At 33.4% G+C, this 25118-nt stretch overlaps 2 protein-coding genes across 2 annotated transcripts; both read left to right on the top strand.

Moving 5' to 3' along the window:
* The first annotated feature begins 1056 nt into the window (after positions 1–1056).
* On the top strand, positions 1057–4583 carry LOC128667282 (gamma-2-syntrophin-like). The gene is made up of 5 exons (XM_053742874.1): positions 1057–1484; positions 2411–2841; positions 2913–3098; positions 3173–3519; positions 4387–4583. The coding sequence occupies exons 1-5, from the start codon at positions 1337–1339 to the stop codon at positions 4436–4438; spliced, it is 1164 nt and encodes a 387-aa protein (XP_053598849.1). The 5' UTR covers positions 1057–1336; the 3' UTR covers positions 4439–4583.
* A 5378-nt stretch (positions 4584–9961) lies between these two features.
* LOC103578424 (protein bowel) lies at positions 9962–12738 on the top strand. Its single transcript, XM_008559520.3, has 3 exons — positions 9962–10478; positions 10911–11713; positions 11793–12738. Exons 2-3 carry the CDS (start codon positions 10932–10934, stop codon positions 12565–12567), a joined length of 1557 nt encoding a protein of 518 aa, XP_008557742.1. The 5' UTR covers positions 9962–10478; positions 10911–10931; the 3' UTR covers positions 12568–12738.
* The last annotated feature ends 12380 nt before the right edge of the window (positions 12739–25118 follow it).

Genomic DNA, 25118 nt, shown 5'->3' with positions numbered 1-25118 from the left:
ATGGGAGTCCAGGTACTTATACTTTCCTACATAAATCCCTAGTTTCCTGTGTAGAATCCCTACATAGGAAATCAGGCATCCATAGTTTCCCATATAGGAAATTCCTACACGGAAATCCAGGCACACATAGTTTCCCATATAGATTTCCTATATGGGAGTCTAGATACCCATACTTTCCTATATAAATCCCCATATAAATTCATAGTTTTCTATATGGCTTCCTATAAATTCCCATATAATCCTGCGTAAATTTTTTTCATAAAGTAGTCTACGAAAATTTTCACGAAGTATTTTGTCATGATATAAATCTTATAAATAATGCAGACACTCAAGAATTCTCATGTATTCATTTATAAAACCATAGAGCTATAATTCAGCATAGATTCTCACAAAAATGCCTTCACAGTAACCTCTGGAGGAATTTTCTCTTATAAGCTATTGTAAAGCTATGTCTACAACTATTTCTAAAAACGCGAATTTCTAACAATAGTTCTAATATATTTTTCTACAAATCGTTACCATTCCACCATTATAATAATAATTATATCACTAAAAAAATATACTCGAATAATATATTCAAAATTATTTATAAATTCGGGCTTCGAAAAAAAAAAAACCGATTATTTATTCCAATTAAATTATTTTTTAAAAATCTAAAAATGTAAATCCGCGTGCCAGCCGCCGTCTGTTGGCATATTTAAATAAAAAAAATTTGCGAAATGGCATCTGGTAAATTTCACGAGATAAAAACATCGCAAGGATGTTGATGTTTTAAAAAATATAATAAAGTAATAATAATAATAATAATAATAAAGTAAAAAATCCGACGTTTGTATTTTGAGTTTTCTTAAAATAGTATTCGCGTAATACATGACTAAATATAAACCCGCTGGCTTGTGACTGTTTTCAAGAGGCTTTTTGTCTCTGTTATAACTCCGGTATATTTATAAGAGATCTCTGTCAGGTTCTTCGCCAGATGTAACGGGAAGGGTTCGGTAGGGTCGCGGCTCGTTTAAACGCGTTTATATATACAAGAGTTTAAGGAAAGAAAAAAAAGTGAGAGCAGAAGCACGAAGCAGAAGAGATTAAATTAGTAAGACGACGGGGTAAAGGGAACTGACTCAGGCCAAAGAGCTTTTGGCTCTAGTCAGTGGGTCAGGGCGGTGAGTTTCACATTCCATGAGGCCGTTGGCTGACAATATCGCGACTATTCGAGTTACTTCTGTATCATCAACTCATCCGTTAACTCATAAGTCATAACCAGTCGCTGGTCTTGGTCGTAACCGCGTGTTCCTTGAGTTCATCAGTGGACCCGCGAGTCCGCGTTATTTAAAAAATGGTTTGCGATTCATCTGGTGGATATCCGACGGATCTAGGCGAAGACGTGTCGTTAAAAAGCTCGCTCGAGGAACTTTTGAAGTGCATGCTAAGAGTTTGGTGTCGTGAAGGACAGGCGTTGACTAGACTTGGTGCTCCCGTACCTGGTAAATATTGCATTCGTTGATCAATTTAAATAGTCTTAAGGTCACTAAGACCTCAGTGTCGCTGATCAGTCACTCAGACGATGTTGATCAGCAGAAACAGGAATTTGGCAAATAATTTGACCCTCGACCTTGCTTTGACGTTTTTCGTCAAAACAACGAAACTTCAAACCAAGACCCACCAGGCTAGACTAGACTAGACTAGAAATCAAATTAGGGAGGTGGGGCAAGAAGGTTCACTCAAAAATTTGATCAAATATTTTTTTTTTTATTCTTATTACTGGGAATTTGATTTTTTGCGCAGTTTCAGCGCGACGTGATAAGTGGGGCAAAACGGACCAGCAGAAAATTTTGAAAAAAATATTTCTTTATATTTTTTGTTGTCAATTGTAAAAAATTTAATGTATTTGTCCATTTTTTTATTATTTTGATAAAAATATTAAATTGATAAATTTTTATAGTATTGAGGAAATGAGACTTTTTAAAATTTTTTGGCGGCAATTTTGAATTCAAATTCAATTGTATTTCAAAATTTGAAAAAAAATCATTAGTCAATTTTTTTTTAGTAAAGGGGAACGATTTATTACACCTTAAAATTTTTTTTATAATTTTAAAGAGGTGGGCCATTATGCCCCAGAAATTTTTTTTTAAGTTTCGGCAAAATGTCCATGAATTTGTTGAGGGAACAAAAGTAAACTGATTTGATGGTTGAAAAAAAATAATGACCGGTCTCGAGTGGCCATTTTGCCCCACCCTCTCCTATATAATTTGTTAGCACGTGTTCAATTTTACAATTGTCATTGAATTGATGTCCCAAAGTCCAAGCCCGAATCCGATGTAAATAAAAATAAATCGATGAGTCAAATTGAAAATCGATCACGACCTAGTCCAATTGATTATTTATAATTAAACTTGTTTCTCTATTGCAGAGAGTGACAAAACGGTGATAGTGAAGCGAGAAGCTGGAGGGGAATTCGGGTTCCGTATCCATGGATCCAAGCCCGTCGTGGTCTCGGCAATCGAACCAGATACTCCAGCAGAAAGCTCTGGATTGGAGGTTGGGGACATCATTATGTCAGTAAATGGACGGAGTGTCATGGACGCGACCCATTCGGAAGTGGTCAGATTGGCACATTCAGGACCTGATGTTCTGGAGCTCGAAGTCGCGAGGACCTGCAACGTCTTGGCGCCCAGAGTTCCCAAGAGTCCTAAGGAATCTGCTGAGGTCGCTGTCTACTCAGGTTACTTGTGGCGACGTGCTACGACATTTAATGCCGCGGGTATTGCGACGGACAAATGGGTCCGGAGATGGTTCGCTTTGCGTCGTGATAACTGCCTTTATTACTACAAGACTGATACAGTAAGTTGACAGCTTCCTGGGACTGGGACTAGGGAAACATCCGGATGCTAATTGATGATTTTTTGATCCAGGATTCACAGCCAGTTGGGGCAGTGATGCTCTTAAAGTACGACGTCGAGGCAACACAGGAAATTAGGAATCACAGCTTCGCTATCAGGAAGACTGGAGCACCGTCGCATCATTTGGCTGCTGATAACGACGAGACCATGCAGAATTGGATGACAGTCATACGAGAAGCTGTCGAACGCAATAACCAGGTAAGAAATTGAGACCAATCCGATGATCAATCCAAGATGACGAGGGTTGCAAGTCAACGAGGAAATTTTTACAGACGGACACGTGGCTTGATGCTTCTGTTAGAATGCAACAACTTCCTGCATGTTCAATCCAGCGGCCTGATTGCTTCGGATACCTCAGCAAGCAGCAGGACCGTGCCAAGAAAACTTCCTCGCCGACTGGATGGTCAAGACGGTACTGCGTTTTAAAAGACGCTGCGCTATACTTTTACGATGACGCAAATGCGGAAAAGGCTTTTGGAGTTGCGTGTCTTCATGGATTCCGGGTCCACGGAAGCGCGCCGAGTGGCGGCGGTCGTAAACATGCATTTGAACTGCAGCCGCCTGATCCAACTCAGAGGAGTTACACTTTTGCCACCGAAACTGAGATGGACAAAAAAAGGTGCGGGTTTTTCTCCTAAATTACTACTGGGGTGAAATGGGCCGGTCTTGATTTTTAGTTTTAATTTCTGGTAGGAGGCAAGATAGGCATGTAGACAGAGGGCAAAATGGACATGAAAAATTTTTTACTCAAAAGCATTTTAATAAAGTGGGGTAAAATGGGCCATAAAAAATTTGACGGAAAATTATTTTTGATAAAAAATTTTAAAGAAAAAATTGGGTCGAAATTTTTTTTTTCGTAAATTACTCTTGGGGTAAAATGGGCCGGTTTGATTTTTGGTTTAAATTCTAGTTGGAGGTAAGATGGGCCAGTAAATAAAAGAAAAAATGGGCGATTAGATTTTTTAGAAAGCAAAAAGGGGGTGGGGGGGGGGTAAAATGGACCATCAAAAATTTGACTGGAAAATTATTTAAAATAATAAATTTTTGGTAAGAGGTAAGACGGGTAAGTAGACGGAGGGCAAAATGGACAACAGAAAATTTTTTACTTAAAAGTAAAAAAAGGGTAAAATGGGCCATCAAAAATTTGAATTAAAAATTGTCACAATAAATTTTATCAATGAAAAATTAAAATAAAAAATTCTGCAGAGGTAAAATGGGTCACTTATCAGAGATTTTTATAAAAGCTGGTAATAAATGGCCGATTGTACCCCAGGCTATTTTTAGCATTAAAGAAATTTCTAATGCAATCTATTGTCCCGGTTTCTTATAAATTATTATAATTATAAATCGATAATTTATAATTAGCGGTAATTATTCCCAAGGTCTTAGAGTCTTTAAAAAATTATAAATAGGAAAAATAATAATTAGATCATCGATTTATATGAAGATAATTGTGTCTACATATATATATTAAATTATTTTTCAGGTGGCTGGCCGCGCTCGAGTACTCAATCGATCGATGGATAAAAGTGGGTTGATCGGTTCCGTGGATTGCTTACGATTAGACGTAATTTATGACTTTAATATATTTATATTTATAATCGTAACTAATGATCACGTGGATCTTGAGTCAATCATGGAGATTTTAACGACGATTTTCATCGAATTATAAAAAAAATATGAATATAACAAAAAAAAAAAATTATTTATTAATAGTTTAATTATTTTGTTCATTTGAATTCATAATACGAAATATATATATATATATATATATATATATATATATATATATATATATATATATATATATATATATATATATATATATATATATATGTATATATATATAATATATATAAAAAAAAAAAACGAATCCTCGCCGTCCCTAAAAAAATTATTCATCAAATGTAAAGACAACTATTGTTGTTTATTTGAATTTATAAATTTTAAAAAGTATATTTATTTTTATTTGTTTTAATTATTTATGTATTTATTTATTTATTTATTAATAAATTATTATTTATTAAAAAAAAAAAAGGTTTATTACGCAGGATTTTATCACGATGCTTATCAACAAATAGATTGTTATTATTAACGAATAAAACCTACGATAAATCCATTTATTTGTTATAAATTTATTATTATTTATATATAGAAATATTGTATAGAAAAAAAATTATAATGATAAATATATAAAAAAATACAAATGTTATTTGAAAATAAATATTTAATTATGTGAAAAAAAAAAAAATGATATGAAAAAAAAAGTAAACGGGTGTATGTATTTAAAATATTAAGCAATAGTTTGATAATAGATTTAACTGGAGTATTAATCAGAAATTATAATTCATTTAATTAATAAATTAACTAAATAATTAATTTATCAGATGAGTATTTTTTTTTAAATTTAACCGTAGAATGCTTGCTTGTGGAGATTGTTATTATAAATAATGAGTACGCTGATTAAATGTCTTGAGAAATGGTCATTTTTTTACCGGTTAATTATTTTAATTATTTTTATTAATTGCTGATAATAATTATAAAATAAACCGGGGTAGCAAAATAAATAAATAAAAAGTTTTGTTTGCTGTGATTATATAGAGCGGGCTGTTGAACAAAATATTACGCGTATATTATTTATTTTTTTCGTCGAAACATTAGCGAGGCTGTTTTATCTGCAGGTAAAATAAGTCGCCGCTAAAGATCAGTGGCTCTGATAATTTATTTATTTATCTTAATTATCGTCACGAATTAGTCGCTCGTAAATAAAATAAACATATAAATAATTAATGACTAAAAATATGATAAATACAAGAGATTATTAGAGCAACAAAATAACAAAACGGTCATGTCAATGTAAATGATCAAAGGGGGCATAATGAACATCGTGGTTTGATAATCGGCTCGTTAAATTAGTCGGTTGATAACACAAATAACAGGTCGCGACATTGAAATATCAGCAGACACCGCCGCCGTTAACCGACGTGGATTTCATTTTTTTTAACCCGCGGTATTTATTCAAACATGTGGAACCATGTACTCATCTATGCAGACTCTCATTATAAATATTAAAAAATTAAATTTAAAAGTAGACATTCAAATATATTTATTATTGTTTATTATTTATTAATATTTGTATGATAATTATTTAAATAAAAAATTATCAAAAAATTTATAAATAAATAAATTTAATTAAAGAGACAACTATTAAATATATATAAATATAAATAATATATATATTATTTATTGACAACAAAAAAAGATAATTAAATGCGACTGTATTTAAAATTGAATTTAATTAAATGTGTTCGTGGCTTGGCGCCAATTCAAAAATCTAGCGTCAATAATTTTTAATTAAAATTTAAATAAAACGCTCAACTGAAAATCCGAGATCTACAAATACAAAGACTTGTAATAAACAAAAAACAATTGTATTATACGATCGATTTATTATTGTATTTTATAAACAAAATTTAAATGTGTCTTAAAAAAAAATCGTTCAATTTTTTAAATGGAAAAATTTAACCGGTAATTGCTTAAATTGTAAATTTTTTTTCTCTCTTTTAAGCGATAATAAAATAACAGTCATTATTAACGGCTGTCGATACTCAAGAAATTTTTTTTTTTTTTTTTTTTTTTTAATCAAAAATTTTATTTAGTAAAAAAAATTTTGTAATGAAAATATTAAAAATAAAATTGTAAAAAAAAATTATGCTCACTATGTATTTATGTTGATTAAAAATAAAATATAAAATATATAAAATTACTTTTTTTTTTCTGTTCCAAGTTACGAGCTGGCAATTAACTTAAATTTTTTTTCCTTTATTTCATAAATGAAAAATTGTCGTCCGTTTCAATTAGCGTTTAATTTTTCAGGTACTCGGAGCTTCAGTCCCGCAGTCGTCTAAGTCAACAGGAATAAAAAAACATTTTAAAAAAATCAAGATAACGTAAAAAAAGGCTAGTGTACCAGGTCATGTGTAAATGTTTTAATAGGACCTGCTTTTTTATTTACAAAAAAAAAAAAAAAAAAAAAAAAAAAAAAATATTTTTCATTTTTAAAAAAAAATTTATATTTGGTCCGTTAAAAAAACAATTTTTCAGTTTGTTATTAAAAAAAAAAAATTTATAAAATTCAGCCAAAAAAGTTTTTTCAAAATCCCTGATCATCTTGCCCCCAAAAACCATAACTTCAAAAAAAAAAAAAAATTTTTTTTCAAAGCAAGAAAAAAACCCATAAAAAATTAAAATTTTCATTTTTGATAGAAAAATAAAATTTTTATTTTCCATAAAAAAAAAAATTAATTTTTGAAAAAAAAAAAAAAGTTCATAAAATTCAGCTAAAAAAACTTTTTCCCAAACCCTTTATCATCTTACCCCCAAAAACCATAACTTAATAAAAAAATAAAAATTTTAATTTCCTATAAAAAATAAAAATTTTCATTTTCCATAAAAAATCAAAGTTTTAATTTTTTAATAAAAAGACAAAAAATCATAAAATTAAGCCCAAAAAAAATTTTTTTCAAATCCTCAGAAATCCTGCCCCCAAAAACCATAAAAATTCCTTCAACAATCAAAAAATCAAAAACAAAAACCAAAAATTCCATCACATAACGATAAAATAACCCTTAAAAAAAAGAAACCAAAATTACCATGAAACTGGTTATTGAGGATGAAAACAACGAATAAATCCTTTAGGAATTTGTCTTGGGTCATTCAACGGAGGCACTTGCTACCCATAAAACTCATACTGAATACCAATTTAATAAATTCTTTTTGCTCATCATCAGTCTCTCCCTTACCTCAAATTATTTACCATATATTCCTCATTATATAAAACACTCATACATCTAATACATACATACATACATATATACATATATTTATATTCAATTTAGTATTCCTATTCTCCCATTTTTTCCTCTCTAGTTTCCAGTCTGAATTCGTCGGTTGGAATAACGTTAGCATTAGACATAAAAATATATATCAATATACACACACACATATATATATATACATATATATATATAATAGTGTTATATAGGACTGATGACCAGTAAAGATGGTACGTTCTCATTACGTGTCGTGCTGGTATGCCAGAATAAAATGAAAGAGCTAAGAAACCTCAAGTTTTAACTCTGTCTCTCTCTTCAATACGCAGTATTACCGCTTAAAAAAAAAAAGTATTTGACGTGTTGCCAGTCGAGGGAGCGAGAAAGCAAAGAACCAACTGAGCAAGATAGTAAAGGAGAGAGAGAGTGAGCGAGAGCAAATGAGAGTAAGAAAGAAGAAAATGGAGGGGAATAGTTTGTATCCAAGAGCCACAAGCAATACAAGTTAAGTCCAGGTCCAGATCTACAGGGATCTTGGACAAGTGAAGAGCAAGAAGGGAGGGAACTAGTTCAGTGAACAAAACAACATCAGAGGCGGTTGCACGCCAGGGAACACGCGCGCCACTCTGGACTATACTCAGACTATAAAATCTTACTGAAATTATTTTTATTTATTTTTATTTACTGGTATCCTTTATCAAGAGATTGGCTCTGTTATCTGCTGTTGCCATCTCGATACTTTGTCATTAGATGCTGCGTTTATACTGAGATTTAGAAACCGGGTGACAAAGGCCTGCAAGTAATTAAAGAAAGGCTGTCTATGGCTTCAAGTTGTCATTAAAAAGACAATCCATGTTTCTGAGGTTATGACCTCAGACCTAGATTGGTTCAGATTAGCAGGAATGGACGACGGTAAAAACCTTAAGAGATTTTCAGGCTTTGTCCAGTGGAATGTCGCCAGATTTAATGTATCAGTTCTTTCAAGGGTCACAAAAAACCTGGACGAAATTTGGCTCACAAGAGTTTTTGAGGTGGGGATAGAGGGAGAGACAGTTTTGGTTTCTGGTCACGCAAATAACATGGACTCGTAATCCCCAATAGCTATGAGTGTTTTTTTTTAGAGAAAGCTAGATAATATTTAAGACGTTGGTCGATTTCGATGAGACCGAAGGCTGTCATGAAATGGTAAGAAATGGTAATTTGTAAGATAAAATTTATTGGGGTCTTAGCGGGCCGTAGTGTAAATAGAAGAAAACGGGTTTTGTGGTATAGTTCTATAGGGAGTTAAGTATATTTTTATAATGGTGTTAAGTTTTCCACCTTAAAAATATTACTGACACAGGTGTCTCAAAACACTGGGAGTAAACAATGATCGTAGAGGAAGAGATAGTATTAAAAAAGAAAATAGATCGGCAAGTAATGGAAAAAGTAGAGACAAAGAGCTAAAAGATGTTAATTTTACAGTGTAAAGCCGGCTGGGCGTCGGCGAATATAAGGAATAATATGCAATGTAAAGACTGGTATGGAAGTAGAGACAGACTCCGATCTCTCGAAAGCACGAATGTGCCTCTGGCTGCTGAATTTACCGTCTCTTTTGCTATGGCTCTCCGTCTGTCCGAGGCAGAAATACGTATTACAGCTGGTACGTGGCTGGAATCTAGAGCCAGACGATCACGGTCCGGAATGGTGATCCTGACAATGGAGCATTAGATTAACGGTTGACCAAATTTACCAAGTAAATTTAATAGCTGTACCGAAAACTGGAAAAAGGTGAGATGTCCCGCAGAGAGGGCGAGTTTAATTTATATAATACGGCCCTGATGGTATACGCGGGGTCCGAGAGCCACCTCCAGCAACCTGTGGTCCTCGGAGCGAACCCAGCCCGGTCCCCTTCGCCAAGAAGCCGATTCTATCTCTGTTACAATCTTAGGAGCCAGATCTTGGTTTGCTTGTCGAGCAGCTTCTCCATCTTCCCCATTGTCCCCACCGTGTACTGTAGACTCTAGGCTCTGGGCTCTTGCAGTATCTGGTCTCCACTTACTTCGTATTCAAGGTATCTCAGGTATAACTCCCACCCAGGAATCCCAAGGCACTTAAGCTAGAAAGAGACAGTCGCGGTGAGCAATTGCTGGAAGAGAGGGACAGAGACAGTTTAAGTTGAGGAAGAAACTCTGTAGCAGATCCAGCAGCAGCGCTACTAGCGGCAGCCAAACGTAAAGAAACTCACCGCTGCTTCTCTTCTACCCATCGGTTGCTCGACACCGCTCGCTAGTGTGTGTGGGTGTTGTTGGTATTGCTCGTGTGTACACTTTCGTTCGGCTCGTACACAAGCATGTGGATTTAAGGTGGAGGCAGCTTACCTGACGGCGTCCAACACGCAGTTAAACGCGCTGGTACCTCGAACCTGCTACTTACCACTTGTGTGCTACAGTTATGTCTTATCATTTGCTACTGTTGTACTCTAGTTTATATTACACTATTACGTGAATATTTCAAATTATTCTCACTATGACTGATAGCTGATAAGTTTTTAAAGTAAAAAACTGGTTCTGCAACCGCGAGCTGGACCGCGGATTTTTACTCTGGATTCTGGATCGCAGTGTCAGTGATGTTCTTTTGGTAAAGTTGATTGCGTTGTTGTATACTCGAAACAAGTGTGTTGTGCGAGTGAACAAAAGTGTTGTGTTGAAGAATCGTGAGATGAAAGGCTGGATCCAAGACTGAAGATTTTCGCACAAGGTCACAGGTAATTAACTCTTTGTTTTTGTTAACATTCATTTGAATTATTTTTACCACGAGCGGGAATTGGATTTTGATTTTAAAAATACCATTGTCTGATCCAAGGAGATTTATTTAAGATCTGTGATGATGTATGCAGTGCACGTATATATTTAATCGGTGATTCCATGATGGCGGCTGAGGACCAGCCATGACGGGCCCGCGGAAGCCATGTTGGCAGGTGTGCTTCGTGAGATAACCAGTCTCTTGGTAGATTCGTGGAACGCGCTCGCGTATGAGATACCAAACTATTGCCGATAGAGTGCGCATTTTTATGTACACACATGCACTAATACTATTACAATAAAGTTGAACGATCGTAATTAATACCTGTTGTCATAGAGTATTATTTTTTTTTGTAAACAACATAGTAATCTTTTGTGCATTGGTCTGTTTGTAGGAATCAAGCCACGCATACAAAATGCCTACGGACTTGGTGATAACGTCTTCCGCGGCTGAAGAAACGCGTGCAAGGGACCTGTTGATATCAACAAGGAACACAGGACATGGATCATCAGGTTCAGCTAATTCCGGGGGAGGATCATCTGGATCATCGGGATCTCGACAATTTGATCCTGCCAGTTTGTCGGCTTATCACCATCACCACCACCACCATCATCATAGTTTCGTAGCTGGACTAGGTCATCCTCATCACCGAGAGTCATCGGCCTTTGTTCCAGTAGTGCCTTCCCGGTTGCACTTGGCACCATATCCCGGGGACATGCATTCGCATCTCTCAGGACCTCCAGGACCACCTCCGCAGCCAACGTCCGCTAACTCAAATCAAGATCATGAAAGCCCAGATGGTCCACCAGTGCGCAAATCATCGAGCTACGATATCATGGCAATGATGGCTGATAAACGGAAAGAACTGGCTGCGGCACGTGCTCTGTTGCTGCCACCTCCACCGCTGCTAGAACCACCCCAAGGATACCCAGTATTCACGGGTCCATTTCCTGGCAGCAGTGCCATGTACCCACCAGGTGGACCTCTGGCGCATCAGCACCTTGACCGAAGACTTCTTCGTGCTCCTGGACGTGCGTCACGACCCAAGAAACAGTTTATCTGTAAATTCTGCAACCGGCAGTTTACCAAGTCATACAATCTGTTGATTCACGAGCGGACGCACACGGACGAGCGCCCATACTCGTGTGACATCTGCGGCAAGGCATTTCGACGGCAGGATCACTTGCGTGACCATCGGTAATTATTATAAAATTACTACTATACTAGGGTAACTACCGGATAATTTTACTAATCCATTTATTGATACCTATTCCAGATACATCCACAGCAAAGAGAAACCATTCAAGTGTGGGGAATGCGGTAAGGGCTTCTGTCAAAGCCGAACCCTCGCTGTCCACAAGATCCTACATATGGAGGAGTCACCCCACAAGTGTCCAGTTTGCGCTCGCAGTTTCAACCAGCGCAGCAACCTCAAGACTCACTTGCTGACTCACACAGATCACAAGCCATATGAGTGTACATCGTGTGGTAAAGTCTTCCGACGCAATTGTGACCTCCGTAGACACGCACTCACTCATGCCGTCGGCGATGTACCTCCCGAGGCGCTAGAAGAAGCTCTTCGTGACGACGACAGCCCGGAAGAAGACGGTCCCGAGGGTTCAGGTCCAGGTCCATCGACCTCTTCATCGTCCGTCACTACTAACTCAACCTCTAACCCAACGAATTCCGGCACCTCTTCTACGTACACGCCGCAAAATTTAGCACCTAGACCACAACTACAAATCCGCCGAGACTTGCTGCCAGTTAAACCAGCAACAATAACAAGCAGTAACGGTCAAAGTAATGCTCCTTCTCATCTGCCCCCGCCTCCCCCACCACCCCCACCAATTCTCACATCCTACCGCCGCAGACTCGGGTCACCCGGACCATCGCGAGTCCTCCTGGAGCTTCAAGAACGTGAACGTGAACGCGAAAGACTACAAGAAGAGAAATCAAGACCACCAAGGGCTCCAACTCCTCAGCCTCCACCGCCACCACGACCAGCTCCTGCCAGACAAGGATTCACCATCGAGGACATCATGCGTCGGTAGGACCATCATCAGCATCATCATCATCATCAAGATTATCTCAAGTATACATTCGGCGACATTTTTTTCTGTACTTTAGACTCCATAAGAAGAAAAAAAACTCTATCTTAAGCCCGGCTCTTAACGGAATCATAATGACTAGAAAAAAAGGTTGGATGGCATGCTTCTGTACCATCAATCATCGTGACTCTTGAGAGTCGAGGGTCATCCATTATCTCAAGGACAAAAAGATTTAAATGTGCGTGAGAACATATATATATATATATATATATATATATATAAAGAGACGATTGGACTGACAAAAACTAAAAAGTAAATGGAAATAGCGGCGTCATCTACCCTGCAGAGCTTCCATCTTAAGAACCAGAGCCATAGCCCATAACCCAGAGCCATTGCCGTACTCTTTCATTTAATTATGTAACGCTCATATATATTAACTATTGATAAACATTTAAAATAAATTTTTGTGCTCATCACAATAAAAAGTACAATTAAGTAAAAGTGCAACGGCCCCGGCAGCGGTCGCGGTCGTTAATTCTTAGTGATCATATATTTTAAGTTCCCATTAAAAAAAAATTTATATTGTATTTTTTTATCAATAAGTGCGTAATTTTAGGGTTAAGGACTTGCTTTCAGTGCAATTAGTTGGTGATAGTAACTATTAATTAAAAGCGAAACTCTGTCGGGTTCGATGTAAATACGGCTTGTGCCAATCTTAGAAAAATTATTAAGTGAGCAAAGTGTGATTACAAAAGTGCTTCCAAGAATAATAATAAAGCTCACTAAGGTAAAAAAAAAAAAACCTGTCCCAGACTTGGCGCTCATTGGACAGTCTGTGGATGCAAATTAACCGCTTTTAGAACCAGCTACGACTCAACACAACTAAACTATTTTCTTTACTATGTTAAATCCGGGGTCATGTATGTGTGCTACCGTGTGACAGGTGCATTAGTTCACGGACCCGACTGTAGATGGCGCGCGGGTTTACTTTACCTGGGGTTAAATTTATTCGGTAGAAAATACGACCCTCATCAACACAAAAACCAGATCTACCTGCACTTTCTCATTGAATTTAACAATAAATTTTAACTATTAACTAGTCTCTTTGTCCAGTTCTATGGAGGATAAATGGTAGCAAAATACTTTTTTTTTTTTTTTTTTTTTTTTCTGAAAATATACCTAACAAAGAAATTAGACCTTCAGCTTCTGTTCTCATACTTTTTTTCTACCACTCGATTGCGCCATAAAAGAAATTCTGTTTCTACTACCGGGAAATAGCCGCAGGTTATTGGAATTATTTTTTTTTTTTCATATATATTTGTATATATACATATATATGTACCTAGGGTAAAATAAGTTTCTACTTTTGAAAAAAAAATTTATTTTTCAATGTTGGGTCTTCGTGATCTTTGTTATTGATTGGGGGGGGGGGGCTGAAACAAAATCGGGGGTAAAATGAACTAACGAAAAAAAAACAATTTTTTTTTTAGTCAAAATTTTGAAAATGACATCTTTTTTGTAAAATTTTTAAATGGAAATTTTTTTGAAAATTTTGAATTTATATATATTTTTGTGTTGATGTTAAACGAGCTTGAGTTGAGCGAAACTCAAATTTGAGATCTCTATTCATTTTTTAAATTTTGATTTTTATTTTGAAAAAAAAAAAAAAAAAAAAAAAAAAAAAAAAAAAAATTAATAATAAAGAAATTAGAAAAAAAAATTTCTAAATAAATGAGATCGTATTAATTATGTGATAATTTAGATACATTTATCATGTAAACATTTAATGTATTTTTAATTTTATTACTATTTAGTCATAAGAGAAAAATTATAATTTGTAATGAATGTGTTGATTGTTAAATTTATATGAAAGTGATTCTTGTTTTTGTGAAATACTTTTGAAATGATTGATCAATTTATTGATTTATTTGTATAGTACAATTTTATATAGATATATTATATATTTTCTTAAGCGGTTTGTGAGGTTAATTGCGGCCATGTTTTTACTAGACGTAATTTTAATTATAATTTTATGAGTAATGTGTAATGTATGCTAATGACTATTTGCGAAGTATTGTTATTAATAATACAACTGATGTAATATACAATAAGATTTTTAAATATATAAATATATATAGAACAATAAATAAAGGAATTTTATTATTCGAATTTTTCATTATTTTTTAAAAATATCAGTCAAAAAAATCGACCTTTTTTTTTTCTTATGGACTTACAATTTTGGTGGACCAAAATAGGGTCATGTTGAAATTTGAGCCCTTAATATTGATATTAAGAGATCGCTAATCGTAATTTTTCATATCTCTTTCTTCTAAAATGAAAAATTGTTTTTTTTTTATCATTTCGAATTTTTATAACTCGTTAGCGAATCAGTGAATCGAAAAGGTCAACATGTAGTCTTGTCGGAAATTGAATGCTCTACAAAAAAGGTCGCTTATTATTTTTTGATAAATTTAATTTTTAAAAAGTTATTAACGATCAAAGGGGAAGAACGGTCCAATGACATTTTGTGATAAATCTTCTAGAGGTTTCTGTAGCTGGTAAGAATAAAAATCACAGATATTTTACCGACAGAAGACAAATTTTGTTATTACCAATCGAGAAAAAAATTATTTTTTGTCTGCTCTGATTGCCAAGTTGGCGAGAAACTGACGAGAAACTTGAAGCCGCAACTGGATACCAAGTTGACAGCCAACGGTACCTCCAATAGTTGATAGACATTTTCTGAGAAAGTTTGTGGCACAAGTTGCTTGCAAAAGTTGGCAATCATAAGTTGACGATAAGTTTCCTTTCAATTTCCTCAGAAACTTGCATTCCAGTTGCGGCTCCATACTGGCGCCAACTTTCTGAAAAAAGTTGACGGTAACTTTTAGCCAAAAGTTGCAAAAGCTGAAGTTGTCGATAACTTGTCATCAAGTTGGTCGGAAACTAATGAATGACCAACTTTTTCACGATCAACTCGTTATCAGGGTGATGATTAAAAAGTAATCACTAAATTTATTTTTACCAGCAGTGACTAAAGTCGATATTTTCCTAATAAATTGCAAGTGACAAAATACGTCAACTAAAAAAAGTCATTGCTATTTTTTTTGTTCTTTGTGACCAGATTTTTCTCTTCAATTTCGCTATCAAAAAATGCAGGGTAAGTTGGTACGTTTAAAACGCTAAACATTCTATATGACCCAATTTTCCCCGCATGCAGTTCGCCAGTAAAAAAACTGACCCACTTTGCCCCTGTCGAAGTCTGTTTTTGACAAATTTCACGGACCCATTTTACCCCAGTTAAAAAAACCAATTACTGAAACAAATATAAAAAAAATAAAATAAAAACATAAAGCCTTGAATAGAAACGAAATTCATAAACAAAAATGTACCCTTTCATCAATAACTGTCAGGCCTGAAAATCTGGACTAAATTTTCGTGAAAAGGCTTCACTAAAAGTCAAGGTTCCCGAGTAAGAATAACAAAGGAGTAGTAACCCAAAATGATCCACTTGCTTGATAAATTTATGAGCTAGACTATAAATACGTAAGCCTTTGAAGCATAACCTTAATGCAATAGTGTACCCTTTGGACCCCCGGAAGTGCAAGATATTTAAAGGGAGCGTTCCATCATCTAGCCCTCAACCCTCACTCCCGCCCGTCCCCCAATTCGGGCTCGGGCCCATCTTCGGCTAAAGCTGCTTGAACAAGAATCTGTATGTCGCGACGGGGGGCCTGATGTTTACAGAAACTGTTACGAGTCTCGTTTGGCGTTAGGTAGACACCCAGCTGAAAGATATTAACCTTAACGTTAGTACCGTAGCTTAATGCTCTACTGGAAGCAAAATAAAAGTCCATAATAATATTCGTCCGTGACGAAAACACGTCAAGGTACTTAGTTTCAGGTAAACATGCCTTAAATCTCTGGGCTTAGTCCATTTATTCGTTTGCCTTTTTAACTTAAATAAAAATAAAATAGCTTCTAAATACAAAGCGCTAACTTTAATCGCGAGTTTTATTTTTATCAATTGATGTTTGATAGAGCAGAGCCCTGAGGAAATGAAAAATATTAAAGCTGTGAATATGAATGACATGGGCGTCACCGTTCAGAGATATCAGATCAACTATTTGCATCATTCCGAGAGCAAATGACCCTAGAATTTTCCCTGATATTGATCAACAAGGGTTTGAACTTCTTTTGTAGTCTTCAAATCGTATTGAGCTCTTAATTAAATACTGTTGACACACTGTCAATATATAACCAATATAGCTTTTAATATAACAGCTGATTAAGAAGCGTACGCGTCGTTTTATGGATGTTTGCTGTACATGACACCAGATGTTGACTAAAGATTTTATTTTACGTTTCTACGATAATATTATCCAACATCTTAATTAATGTAAATAAAGACCAATCAATATGTCCAGTTTGGGTTGTGTACTTTTAATTTAACACTTGTCTTCAGTTATTTCGTAAGTTATAGAGTCAATGAGTCATTTCACGATAGACCTGTATCTGGTCTTTGTTTAAAAATCATAAATTAATAGTAAAAGTTACCATTAAGTAGAGCATTTATGGAGTAAGTGACTGAAAAAAACTTAAAAAACGCCACTTTTGAATAAATATGTAATTTTATACATAGAAAGAATCAGCATGCATGGCTGAGACATGATCATGCATGGTTCATGCCAGACCATGCATGTTTAGTCCATGCATGCTTAATGACTATACATTAGGCATGCAAAGGCTTGCCTGATTATGCAAAATCAAGAACTGTCATGCATGATCATGCAAATAGAGTAAGCAAGAATGCTCATATATGATTTTTGCAAGGCTGTGCATGATTTAGGCATGATCATACAAAAAGAGTGAACAAGAATGCTCATATATGATTTTTGCAAGGCTGTGCATGATTCAGGCATGATCATACAAAAAGAGTGAACAAGAATGCTCATATATGATTTTTGCAAGGCTATGCATGATTCAGACAAGTGCATGCATGATTCAGGTATGATTGCACATGATTCAGGCATAATCGTGCATGATTCAGGTAACATTTTTCATGTTTCAGGTATGAGATATGCAAATGCAGGTTTGATTATGCGAAATTATAAATAATCATGCATGATTTTGCATAAATTATTCATGGGGATACATGATTCATGAAAAGTCATATTCAATCATGCATAACGAGAAAAGAATTTGCATGAACATATCGTTCATGCAGAACCATACATGATCATACATAAGCATGCATTAATCATACCAAGCCATGCGTGATCACGCATGATTCATGAAAAGTCATACTCAATCGTACATGACGTGGAAAAAATGCTCATACATAATTTCTACGATGTCATACATGAGGATGCATGACCTCTGATCTCTAGATTTTAAACACGGGCCTGGATCTGTCAAATAGACTCTGTAAGTAGTCTTCGTAATAATATTAATCATTTTTCGCTAATTTTTCGATTGTCCGAGAGTATGAAAGCTTCTAAACGAAAAAAGTAATACATTATTTCTACTGCGTTTTCTAGTTGGTTTTATAATTTTAAAGCAGGTCGTACGCTTTGTGATCTCTGGGTTCTATCACAAGCTAAAACCAACGCCGCGGGACAGCAGATAAAAGCCAATTGAATTTAAATGATGAATACGAACGAGCGTAGCAAGCGGGATTTAGCTAGAGGAGATAGAGGCCAAGGCAGAGGCTGAGGCAGAGGCGGTGAAACGGTTTAGCTCGATGCGCGTACCGACGGCAATCTGGTGGCAAGCTTTGTACCAGTAATGGCTCCAACCCCACCTTTAAAGCTCCCACGCCCAAACTATGGTGCAACCCCAACCCCAATCCCAAACCATCCCGTTTTCTCTATCCAGGATCTCATTCTACAGCTTTCGAGCTGTTTTAGCTTTGGCTTTGGCTTCTACCACTTCTAAAACGAAACCCTCAGGCAACTCGTTCATTGCACTAGCTTTCAGTACTGTGCATCCTACAGATATTTAGATTCCTACATAACTTTATTATATATGTTGTTAAACATACGTTTCAGTTTTTGTTTCAGATTAAAACTTTACAAAATCGGTGGATATCAACAACGACGATGGACATCAGCATGTGATCCCATGAACAACTGGGCCTAGATCTGGACATTACTGTATATCGCTTCAGGTTCAGGTTTTTCCTGGTCCAGGTCCAGTTGTTGGTAGGATCAGTTGATATGGAACCAGATATCAAGATGGCTGACAATCATTCATTGCATTAGAATCACTTTGAAGAATTCCTAGCAAGATCCTTGAAACCACCAAGACGCGTGGTCTTGAAAAATTTATCTACCCTCAGTTTTCGTTCGGATTGAATTCCCTTCATCTGGACAACAGCTTTATAGTTGTCAGTTAATAGCTTATACGCATAGAAGAGCTATTCTTGAGTATTTAAGCATCATGTAATGCCCACCTTGAAAGTTTCCTGCTGAGGGTCGCGTGGCGTTGACGAATCTCTTTACAGCCTGTCATATAACCCACGGCATAGCTACTTTGCACCTTGTTATTTCTTACTTGTTACTTGTTACTCCATTATAGTTCAGCTCTAGCCCGGCCTGTGCATAATCTTACATTTTGAAGGGTACCCAGTTTCTATATATATATATATATCCTCCACAGTATAGGACTGCTTCCGGATACTTCTGATGACTTACAACGGGACACTGATTCACGTCTTACAGCAATGCCATTTTAGGTATTTACCTTTTTTCAGGTAACTGTTTACTCAATAACATCGTAAACGTTAATTTAGGGCACTATCCTAACTTTGGCCACCCAATATCCTCAAGGATTTGGTAAAAAAAAAAAAAATTCACACTTATTACATTCAAATTTTTTTTCAAAATTCAACTTGAGACGAAAACTTAAAAATTTAAATTGAACATGCGAATAGAGGAAATTATTTTTGAAAAATTGAAATAGTTATATATTGTTGCATATATATGTATGTATAGAGAAAGAAAAGTAAAGTGGAGACTTAAAAGTCTAATAACTCATGAAAAAAATCTCAATAAAAATGAGAGGCTTTAATGCGTGGGTGGGTTACGTTTATATATTTTCTGTGGTCATGTAAAGTTAAAACCAGACCACAAATCGTTGTGTTCAGATGTGTAGTTTAAAAAATAAGTGACAAGCACGAATAAATATATGGGTAAAAAACAAAATTAGACTTATTTTAACTTTTTCTAACTTCAAATCAAAATATCTTGAAACCTGCTGAATTTACAAAAAAACTTATAGACACTTTTTTTTAGCAAATTTAATCTTCTACAATTTTATTTCTTATACTTTTTATGGTATCTCCATTATTTTAGTTACAATTGTTATTTAATCAAATAAAAATCAACGATTTTTTTTTTAGTCAAATGTTTTATCAAAAATACTTGACTAATATATTTATATATACATATATACACGTATAATTGTTGTATATTTTTTATCGTCACCGGACTACCTAAATGGAGGTTGGTTGATAAAATTGCATCGATATATCAAAACATCAATCAAACCGCGTTAAAAAAAATTTATAACATACACATATAGATATATATATATATATATATATATATATATTGAGTACACATAATACTTCAAAATATGTAATAAGGCCCATGACGTTCAGTTGATCCTATCGTCTATACGATTGTTAGTTGGGTAAATCTTATCAGTATTTAAACGCGAGAAGGCGCGCCGCCAACATCGGCAGCTTTGATCGTTTGCGGAAAGCCCCTTGCTTCCCGGAAAAAAATTTAGCTCTCTATATACAATATTATATATATATATATATACATTCAAAAAGATTATGTTTATCCATCAACTGTAGACATTACTCATAAACTTAACGTACAGATAAATCCAAGAATTTCTTATCACTACGGATAAGCAGTAGCGCCTTCTCTTTTTTTATACTTTTACTTTTTATTTATTTTTTGTCGTAATATTTTTAATTATTTTTATTTCTTCAATAAAACGTGATTATTTTTACTTCTGATTTTTTTTAGGTGAAATTTTACTTTAATGCGATACATCTAATTTTTTTTCAAAAGATCAGAAAATTTCCGGTTTAAAACACACCGATGAGTTTTATTTTTGACCCTTAGGACCCGAGTTATGAATTTTTTAAATTATATTTTTTGAATTTGAAAATTGGCCTCCAGATCAAAATAAAAATTCTGGGGCATGAAAATAAAAGTCATGGGAGTGTTTGGAACCGGAAATCGACAGGGAAGGGAAAAAATAGATTGATTTTAAAAAATTGAAAGAAGTAAGAAAAAACAGGTTTAAAAAAAATATATATGGAATTTAGTGTTTTTGAATTTCAGAAGCAAACGAGGCCTTGAAGCCACGCGACTCAAGATTTATGGTGGCAATAATGGCCAATGGATTCTGTGTCCTTGTTTTATGCTATGGTTTAGCTCGAGTATTTCTTTTTTTCTGTTGTTCATTCTTATACTCGAGTCTTGAAGCTGCACAAGTATGTTATGGTAAAAATATATACATGAAAATTTTGACAAGAAAAACTTTTATATTTACGACAGCATTGTTACTATTTTACGAGGGTATAATATTTCTGTTTTACTGTTTGTAATATTACTTAGTTTTCATTACAACATCTTACATGGCCTCCATTTTTTCCAAGGCTACTACGAAAAACGTAAGCGTGCCTCAGAAATTTTTAGCTCGGCGATAATTTGAGAATTTTTTAAATTTTCGTCATCAATAAATTTTTATTTTTAATTTATAATACTTCAAAACTGAGTTTATGCATAAAGTACCTGATTTTTTTATAGGAAATCTAATTTGATATAAAATTTGTTCTTATCATTTTTATCATACCTTTGATAGTTTGGCCATCAATTTAAATTTAAGAATTATAATGATCAAAAATTAATTTTTGGTCATTATGAATTTTCAAAATTTTAAATTCAAATTTTGGCTAAACTATCAAAGCTACGAAAAAAATTAATAGAACAAAATTTGTAGCAAATTAAATTTCCTACAAAAATGATTCTAGTCATATTTATCATATCTTTTATAGTTTGGCTGTAAATTCAAATTTAAAAGTTATAATGATCAAAAAATCATTTTTGGTCATTATAAATTTTTAAAATTTTAAATTTAAATTCTGGCTAAACTATCAGAGCTACGAAAAAAATGAATAGAACCAAATTTGTAGCAAATTTAATTTCCTACAAAAAAGGTCTCAGTAATTTTTTACGTAATCCCAATAGTTTACAAATCATCTCCATTATTAAAAAACTAAATCTCACAGCAATAAAATCGACTGCAAACCAAAACTTAATATTAAATAAATTATTTCTCATACATTAGCTATACATTTATCATATATAAATGTATGAATGTATATAAAAATAGCTTTATAAGCCATAAGACAGATATCCCAGGTCGGTTGTGTCGCGCAGGAGGTGGAGTTGAGCATCAAAGGCGCCGCTATCGACTCGCCCGCGACGCAAACCCAACTTATATATATATCTATATAAATATATATAATACACATACATCATACATACCGTATATATTATTATAAACATTGTACCGCTTCACCGTGACTCAATATTAAATTTTATTTATAATTCTTATACGTCTTTAATTTACAAAAACATTTTTTATTTAAAAAAAAAAAAAAGGTTTTATTTTATTTTTATATTTATACTTAATTTTAATACGCTCCAATGACAATGGACAATAGTCAACAAGTGAAACACTATCCGAAATAAAACACATGCAGCGTAAATAGTAAAATTTAAAAAAAAAATATATAAATAAAAATATTTGACGGATTTACGACTTTGTAAGTATCCGAGTTTAAAATGTTTTCAAAATTATTTCTTAGCTTTGCTTTATATTAACTAATTCACAGAATCACAATAAATATATATACATACATATGTATCTCTATATATTTATATACATCATGTTCAAAAATTAATTTTGATCATTATGAATCTGTTAATTCATATTCTGGCTAAGCTATCGAAGATATGATAAAAATGATAAGGACCATTCCTGTAGGAAATTGAATTTCCTACAAATTTGTATTCTTTACTTTTTATCATATTTTCGATATTTTACCCAGAATTTCAACTTTAAGTAATCGGTAACCAAAATATCAAAAAATGAATCCCGTTTAAATTTCCAAATTTTTAAATCAATTATTTTGATCAAAATATGAAAGATATCCAAAAAGTGATAGGAATCATTTTTATAAGAAATCGAATTTCCTACAAAATTGTATTCTTTACTTTTTCTTATATTTTCAATATTTTAGCCAGAATATCAAATTAAGTACCAACTACATAAATTTGAATGTTTTCGTCAATAAAGTCAACTTCTACTTATAAAAAAAAGTTCTTTTATTTAATTTAAATAAGTGTTGAGGTTCCCATAAACTTTTCTTGCATCGTAATAAAATAAAAAAATAAACTTATGGTTAATTGCCGCCACGAGTGAGTTGTTGAGTTGAATGAAAGGTTGTTATGATTTTTAAGTGTGGGAGTGATATTACCAGAAAAAAAATAAATTTCTCCCAACATATATATATATATATATATATATATATATATATATATATATATATATATATATATATATATATATATATATATATATATATATATATATATATAGATTTTTAACCGTTAATTTTTTTTACCCTCAAACGAGTTTTCCTTAAAAATCCAGAATTTAAAAAATTTCCTCAAAAAATGAATGAAAATATTTTTTCAAATTTCCGGAACCTAAAAAGATTTATTGCTAAAAAAAAGTAACCCTTTTTTATTTGAATTTTCATCCCCGCATTTTTTTACTCTACAAAAAAAAGGAGCCATATTTTTACACCCATTTTTTTTAGCATCCAACAGTAAAAAGTTCAATGCATAAAGTAAAAAAAAACAGTTTCAAGTATTTGGGTAGTAGACTGAAAAGCGTAAATGGCAAAAAGGTCTTTAAATATTTGATTTTTTAAAAAATAAAAAACAATTTGTGAAAATGTAAGCGTCTATGCCACACAGGAGGCTCACGATCACAAATAAAACCTAAAATACCGACAAGTCCTGCTGACCTGCTGTTAGAAACTCGACATATATACATATGTATTAGATTAGACAAAAGTGAGAGAAGTCTTGAGTGTGTAAGGATAAGGATAAATTTTCTAAAGGGACTAGTGTAGTATAGATTGTCTAGTGTAAAACTGGGCGGTTTTAAAGGGCATCTGTTTTGCTTTGAGATTTAACAGAAACTTATTTTATTTTATTTTATTTTATTACTTACACGTTTACACTTGTCAGCTAATAATAATAATCATGACTCAAAAATGACCACCCAATTCATAGAAATTTTTTTTTTAGGTTATTCGTATACTGAAAAAAATTTTCCAGGGCACGCGGATTAGAGGTAACAATCCCCATTATTGACAGGGCCTCTACTATTGACATATTGTTTTAATTTATTAATTTTTTAATAAACTATGAATAATCACATTGCTCAATACTTGTTATCAATTTTTTGATATTTTTAAATGGAAAAATAGTTCAATTTTATTTCTGGGTATAAACTATTCGCTGTAAAAAAATTTATTTTCCCGAGTAGACCACCATCTAGAATGTTTTTAATTTATTAGCAATTGGGTTAAGAGAGACCGTATTTTTAGAAACGGATTTCCCTATACAGTTCTAATGTAAGTGCATCATTCAAAATTTTTTCAAGTCATTTATAGTCTAAATAACCCCAGAATCATTGATTGAGACTGATAAATCTTAATTATCATTTAAAAATATCGGGTGTCAATAGTCGGTACATAAAAATTCACGTGTGTCAACTTGCGACAGGCCACAAACTAAAATAATTTAATCTCCTTAACATACATATCGATATATTTATGTTAATACGCTGTCTAGTAATTTCATAACAAATAAAACATTGAATAAAAAATTGTCGAAGCAAGAATAGTGTCGTCGAATTTATAAAAAAATAAAACTGTGTCCTATATTAATTTTTAATTGTAATTATCGTATTTTGTCGTTTTTAATTAAAAATATTTATAATTAATTTGAACCTAATTGACGGTGGTCTTTAATAATTTTTTATAAACTGCCGCGCATGCGCATTAGATCTGTCAATAATGGGGTCCATGGTATGTCAATAGTTGGCTCTGACACTATTTTACCCTGTCAACAATACCTACGCTCGACTTGTTGGTTTTAAATTAATATATGATTTAATTGATTTATTGCTACTTAAGTAAATTAATTTAAATATACAAGTAGAGACATCAATTAAAACGTTAAATGCAGAACAAGTTGATTATATTAATTTTAAATACGATAAAAAAATTAAAACAATCAGATATTCTCATAGTGTCAATAATGGCGGCTGTTACCTTATAACAGAAAAATTTTGCTCCGTAAATGTATAACAAAGTTAAGAAAAGGCTTCTGACAGAAAAGTACAATAGGATTCAAAGTATATATATCTTGAAGAATATAGAACGTTAT

Source organism: Microplitis demolitor, chromosome 2, assembly GCF_026212275.2.
Source record: "Microplitis demolitor isolate Queensland-Clemson2020A chromosome 2, iyMicDemo2.1a, whole genome shotgun sequence".
Lineage (NCBI taxonomy): Eukaryota > Metazoa > Arthropoda > Insecta > Hymenoptera > Braconidae > Microplitis > Microplitis demolitor.
The sequence above is the reverse complement of the archived record's forward strand: the minus strand, read 5'-3'. Positions and strand labels throughout refer to the sequence as shown.

Bases quoted from the DNA above. Each gene is read 5' to 3' on its own strand.
- LOC128667282 (XM_053742874.1), top strand. From the start codon at position 1,337: ATGGTTTGCGATTCATCTGGTGGATATCCGACGGATCTAGGCGAAGAC. The intron at 1,485-2,410 runs GTAAATATTGCA...TCTCTATTGCAG, and splicing joins ACTTGGTGCTCCCGTACCTG to AGAGTGACAAAACGGTGATA. The intron at 3,099-3,172 runs GTAAGAAATTGA...AAATTTTTACAG, and splicing joins CTGTCGAACGCAATAACCAG to ACGGACACGTGGCTTGATGC.
- LOC103578424 (XM_008559520.3), top strand. From the start codon at position 10,932: ATGCCTACGGACTTGGTGATAACGTCTTCCGCGGCTGAAGAAACGCGT. The intron at 11,714-11,792 runs GTAATTATTATA...TACCTATTCCAG, and splicing joins GATCACTTGCGTGACCATCG to ATACATCCACAGCAAAGAGA.